General features: G+C 58.0%; 1 protein-coding gene across 5 annotated transcripts in view; it reads left to right on the forward strand.

Moving 5' to 3' along the window:
* Nucleotides 1-5,485, forward strand: part of LOC113626319 (ATP-binding cassette sub-family A member 3) — a 44,737-nt gene extending 39,252 nt beyond the window's left edge. For 3 of the 5 annotated variants that reach the window (XM_027117757.1, XM_027117756.1, XM_027117759.1), the window contains 7 exons: nt 516-644; nt 742-936; nt 2,683-2,870; nt 3,344-3,514; nt 3,764-3,954; nt 4,098-4,171; nt 4,546-5,485. In XM_027117757.1, the coding sequence (XP_026973558.1) occupies nt 516-644; nt 742-936; nt 2,683-2,870; nt 3,344-3,514; nt 3,764-3,954; nt 4,098-4,171; nt 4,546-4,677 (1,080 nt within the window). In that variant the 3' untranslated portion in view covers nt 4,678-5,485. Of the gene's footprint in view, nt 1-515; nt 645-741; nt 937-2,682; nt 2,871-3,343; nt 3,515-3,763; nt 3,955-4,097; nt 4,172-4,545 lie in introns of those variants that run through there. The other 2 variants (XM_027117754.1, XM_027117758.1) reach the window with 2 other exon arrangements.
* Nucleotides 5,486-6,000: the final 515 nt, after the last annotated feature.

Consider the following 6,000-nt stretch of genomic DNA (forward strand, 5'->3'; position numbering starts at 1 on the left):
GGGAGGGCCTCAGCACTGGCCACAGCCTGGCTGCGCGTCCACCGGCAGCGCTCACAGCCTGGGAGGGGCTGCGGCCTCACCGTCCCCAGGGGCTCTCTGTCCCAAGACCCTGAAGCCATGGAGTCGAGGGAGCCTGGGGCCTCAGGGACCACGGTCTCAGTGGAGGCGTGTGGACTGGGGCGCTCTCATGTTTGTCACATACATTCTCTCCCTAAACAAACAAAACCTGTTGAAACAACATTGGATGGACAGGGCTAATTGGAGCTAAGGTATTATGACTTTTCTAAGAAAAGGGGTTTCGTGGTTTTCTCCATGAGTCCTGCACTGTCCTTGTCCCTCAGGTAGTTTGTGTCTCCTCAAGGCAAATGTTAGCCCTTACAGCTGCCCAGCTCTCCTTGTGGGAGGTCTGAGTCGGCACACGTGGGGCTGAGCTGGGGTGAGTAGTTTAGCCCTTCCTCCCATGGGGAAGGACCGCTCTGGTGGGAGCTCACCCTGGTGGTCTTTCTCTGGAACAGACAGAAGTGTTCACCCGGACGTCGGCGCTTCCTGAAGACCAGGATGTGGTGGATGAGAGGAACCGCATCCTGGCCCCCAGCCTGGACTCCCTGCTGGACACGCCTCTGATTATCAAGGAGCTCTCCAAGGTGAGGCAGGCCCTCCCTCCGCGGGTCTACCCCCCAGCCGGCTCCCGGCTGTCCTCAGGCCTCCCCACAGCTGTGTTTTCTCCCGGGCACTGTGCAGGTGTATGAGCAGCGAGCACCCCTCCTCGCCGTGGACAAGGTCTCCCTCGCAGTCCAGAAAGGGGAGTGCTTCGGCCTGCTGGGTTTCAATGGAGCCGGCAAAACCACGACTTTCAAAATGCTGACCGGGGAGGAGACCATTACTTCTGGGGACGCCTTTGTTGGGGGCTACAGCATTAGCTCTGACATCGGGAAGGTGGGTACAGCCAGGGAGGCAAGAGGAAGGGCACCCGGGAGGTAGGGATGGGGCTTGTCTCTGGCTCATGGTTCATGGACAGCAGGACAAGGCAGTGACCACGGCCAAAGGTAAGCAAGTGATGAGGAGAAGACTGAGGAGATTACAGCCCCCTCGGCCAGAAGGGACCAGGCCTGGCAGGCGGGCCGAGACCGGGTCCCTCCCAGAGAAGCGGCTTCTCTGGACCTGGGCACAGAGTGGCACCCACAGAACTCTGCCCGCTGGAAAGAACTCTAGTCTGTGCACGTAGATTTATAATAATGGTGTTCTGGGCTATTCAAACTAGGCGTTCCACCGAGAACCAAAAGCAGGATAAAATGTTAATGACAAACCACATGGTTAAGAGCATCTAAGAGCCCGAGGCATGGTGAAAACCTCCGCAATCTGCAAGCCCCGAGAGGCTCCACCGGAGCGCCCCTGCACAGAGGGCGCTGTGGTCCCAGTGACTTGGTTTAGGGACCTTATCGAGTGTATGGGGCAGAAACAAAGGGCCACCCCTGTAGGTTAGGATGAAGCAGGCTACCCTCCTGCTCTCCCTACCCCCCGGGGATTGCATGGACAGTTTCCCGTGTGCTGAGCAGGGCAGGGGAAGGAACAGAGAAGATGCCTGTGCCTGGGAATGACTGCATCTCCTGAACTGGCAGCAGGGGCTTCCAGGTGGCTCTGCCCCCACACTGCAGCTCACACCCTCTCTGCAGGAAGGCTTTCATCCTAGGCCTCCAAGAGCCCCTCACATAGTGCTTCAAGGCCTGTGAGCAGTGCACAAGCAAAGCAAACAAAGCAGACAGGGTGCTGTGGCTGGAGCCACAGACACAAGGGCTCCACAGCAGGACAAGCCCACCACTTTGGATTTGCCATTACCAGACCCAGATTATAAAACAACTGTGTTACTATGTTCAAAGAAATAGACAAGATTGAAATTATATGCAAGGAAGAGGAAACAGTAAATGTGATCTAGGAAATGGAGGCAAGGTGAGAAGCCTGAAATACGTTTAATCTGGTTCCCGCAAGAAAGGAGAGAACGGGGGGAAAGGTAGTAACTGCCATGGTCATGGCCAAGAACTTTCCCAGACCAATTAAGAACAGATTCCGGAAGTCTAAGAACCCCAAAGAGGTTAAAAAAAAAAGAAACCACATCTCTGGAATCCACAGAAACCAGGCTTGCCTGTCCCCACCAGCTGCCGAATGTGGCTGGAGGTGGAGGCCTGCCACGCAGCATCCTGGCTGTGCTGAACGTAGCCACTTGCTCCAAGACCAGCTACCATGCCATCTGCCCAGGTGACACCCCACCCCAAAGGTGTTGCCAGCAAACATCTCTTAACAGAGGAGGAAAAAGAAAGGTCCCAGCACACATTAGATGTTTGTCAAGCATCTAATGAACGGGTATCTGTCAGCTGTAAAGCATTGCATGGATACGGTCACTTTGTATAATCAATGCATTCTTGCACCCGTCTGCCCCTGTGCTGCCCGGGGTAGACTGGTCTCTGGCCTGTCTCTGACCCCTGGGTGGGGGGCAGTCTGGGTCCCAGTGCCTACCCGGCCACTGAGCCAGCCGAGCCCCTCCAGCAACCCCAACAAAGTGCTGCTCGGCAAACTTTGGCAGTGGGAGGCCGCCAGGGCCTGTGCACCAACTGAGGGACCACCCTAGACAGATCGCCTGAGAGAAACCCTCTGACCTGCTGTCTCCTGGCTGTGCTCCAACCCCAGATGCGGCAGCGGATTGGCTACTGCCCCCAATTTGATGCCCTGCTGGACCACATGACGGGCCGGGAGACACTGGTCATGTACGCCCGGCTCCGGGGTGTCCCCGAGTGCTACATCGGTGCCTGCGTGGAGAACACGCTGCGGGGCTTGCTCCTGGAGCCGCATGCCAACAAGCTGGTCAGGACGTATAGGTGCGCCTGCGTCCCAGCCCCTGCCCTGCCCCCCGCCTCAGTGACCTCAGGCCTTCCCAGGGTGGAGTCAGGCTCTCCATTACCATAGAGCCAGGGGCACTCGGGTCAGGGGCTGGAGCTCCCACCCATCATTCCAGGATCAGTGAGGATTTGGCAGCATGGCCCAGGCAGGTCCAGATGAGAGGGGCTGCCCCTCAGGTTCCTGCTACCTGGAGGCACAGCCAGGACCCCCTGTCAGGCCCCCTTAGATGCAGACAGGTGGTGTTACTGCTCTGTGTGGGGCTGTGGACCGACGCCCTGGGCACAGCTCTCTCTAGGGCTTCCTACTCTATGAAGTGGGCTTTCCAGGCATGCTCACCTCATTCTTCTTCACCTGAGACACTCTGCCATCACTGGGCCCAGTCCTGTGCTGGGACCCGGGGAGCCCACGCTAATCATCCGCCTTGCCTTCCTCTGCACCCTCTCTGCCCTAGCGGCGGCAACAAGCGGAAGCTCAGCACCGGCATTGCCCTTCTTGGAGAGCCAGCAGTCATCTTCCTGGACGAGCCGTCCACTGGCATGGACCCCGTGGCCCGGCGCCTGCTCTGGGACACCGTGGCAAGGGCCCGCGAGTCTGGAAAGGCCATCGTCATCACCTCCCACAGGTAAAGCCAGGACCGGGGCTGTAGGAGGGGTGGGCCGGGAGGGGCTGGGTGGACAGAAGACCTGTCAGCATCTGGTGAAGAGTCTGAGGAGAATCCCTAGGCTCTACCATGTGGGCCACATCCTGAGTATGGGAATCAGGAACAGCCTGATCTGGGCATCAGTACTTTCCCATGTGCACAGCTCTTGATGTGGAGGGTGGGCATCAGCATTCCCCAGTGCTATATCAGGCCTCCACTCCCTCTCCCCAGCATGGAGGAGTGTGAGGCCTTGTGCACCCGGCTGGCCATCATGGTGCAGGGTCAGTTCAAGTGCCTGGGCAGCCCACAGCACCTCAAGAGCAAGTTTGGCAGTGGCTACTCCCTACGGGCCAAGATCCGGAGTGACAGGCAGCAGGAGGCCCTGGAAGAGTTCAAGGCATTCGTGGACCTGACCTTCCCAGGTATGTGCTGCTGTGCAGAGGTCATCTGTGCGTCTGTCCATCCCTGACCCCTGGGACAAGGGCTACAATTCCAAGGGCCTGGGCCGCCCTCCCCTGGCCATCCAGCCCAGCCCTCAGGGGGACACGGTCTCTCCTTTGTGCAGGCAGCGTCCTGGAAGATGAGCACCAAGGGATGGTCCATTACCACCTGCCTGGCAATGACCTCAGCTGGGCGAAGGTGAGCTTGGGCCCCACTGGACCTCCAGCAGTTGCTCCTTCTCCAGCCAGCTGTTTCCAAGGAGGAATCACTTCCAGTTTCTCCTCTAACACTCACCCTAATATTTGCTAGGTTTGGGGGTTTATACCTCAGATATCTGAGTTGGAAAAAAAATGGTGCAAAAAAGGAGACTGGCCCAGAGAGGTAACACATCTTGCCCAAAGGTCATACTCTGAGCTGGGAAGAGTCAGGAGGAAGCCTGGTGCTGGGGCCTGCTCACCCCGTGCAGGGGTAGGATCTCTGGTGACCTTACCATCCCCTATGGCCAGAGGAGTCCCAGACCAGCTGAGGAGCCAGGCCCTGCCTTGTTAACAGTGGCTTTTCTGCTTCCAAAGGTGTTTGGTGTTCTGGAGAAGGCCAAGGAGAAGTATGGCATGGATGACTACTCTGTGAGCCAGATCTCGCTGGAGCAGGTCTTCCTAAGCTTCGCCCACCTGCAGCCACCTGTTGAGGACGAGGGGCCGTGAGGAGCCGGGCTCACAGATGGGCATCCTCTCTCGCTCCGAGTTCACCTCATCCTGCACCTTTATTTCTGATCACTGTTTTCTACAATGGATTCAAGAATCAAGGCACAGTATGGACCGGGTGTGTCGCGCCCTCATGCCGGGAAGCAGCATGGGAATGTCCACGTCTCAGGCATTCTGAAGCCCGCTGTCCAAAACTCAAGATCCCCACCAAGAGCGTGTTGGGCAGTCTGTGCGGGCAGGCTGCGGGGTCTGGGCGGAGAGCTGTCCCGGAAGGGGCCTCACTGACCCAGGGGTCAAGAGTACCCAGCCATATCCCTGCATTCGCACCTGGCACGGAGCTTCCCAGGGGAGGCCTGCAGGACAGTGGGCATCGGGCTCACCAGGCTGCCCAGGATGGACAGAAAGATGCCTGTCGCTGTCCTCAGGGGAGATGCAGCTGAATTAGGCACTGAGGTCTTGGTTTCCAGTGCAGCTGGGTGTCCTGGAGTCCCTCTCCTGAGAGGGTGGACACTGCACCAGACAGAGCCGGCCTTGAGCCCGGTGTCATCCCACCAGCATCTTCCAGAGTGACCAGTGAGGGGAGGGGTGAGCCACGGGCCGGGAGGCCAGTTGGGGACCACCATGGGGCTGAGCGGCCACCCATGGAGGGCACACCTAGTGCGTGGTGACTGTACGCAAAATAAAGGCTGGGAGGGAACATAACCGTGGTCTGTGAGTCACGAGGTGGGCCTGCGGGCCCCGTCACCCAGCGCAGTCCCAGCACGAGCCTCCTGTATCAAGTTCCAGACAAAAACAAGTGCTTGTCTTTCCCAATACGTAGTCAATTTACAGAACTTGCTGCTGTGGAATAAGCCAAAAATGCAAGTGCACAATCAGGGTAGCTAAATGGCCACCTGGAAGACCCTTCATCCAGGGTGAGGAAAGAGGCATGTAGGGTTGGCAGAGGAGGGTGTGGAGCTGGGTGGGCAGGAGGCCTTTGGCTCCAGGGCCACTTGGCTTTACACCATTTTCCAGGAGAGTTTTCTTCAGCATCAGCTCCTTTTTATTAATAAGACGCACTCATTTCTTATGGCTTTTTTTTTTTTTTTTTTTGCGGTACGCAGGTCCCTCACTGTTGTGGCCTCTCCCGTTGCGGAGCATAGGCTCCGGACGCACAGGCTCAGCGGCCATGGCTTACGGGCCCAGCCGCTCCGTGGCATGTGGGATCTTCCCGGCCCGGGGCACGAACCCGTGTCCCCTGCATCGGCAGGCGGACTCACTGCACCACCAGGGAAGCCCAATGGCTTTCTTTTTAACCTTTTTTTTAGTGGTTTGAGAGACGGC

This window comes from Aethalodelphis obliquidens, unplaced genomic scaffold, assembly GCF_003676395.1.
Source record: "Aethalodelphis obliquidens isolate GAN/ISIS:26980383/991018 unplaced genomic scaffold, ASM367639v1 scaffold18, whole genome shotgun sequence".
NCBI lineage: Eukaryota > Metazoa > Chordata > Mammalia > Artiodactyla > Delphinidae > Aethalodelphis > Aethalodelphis obliquidens.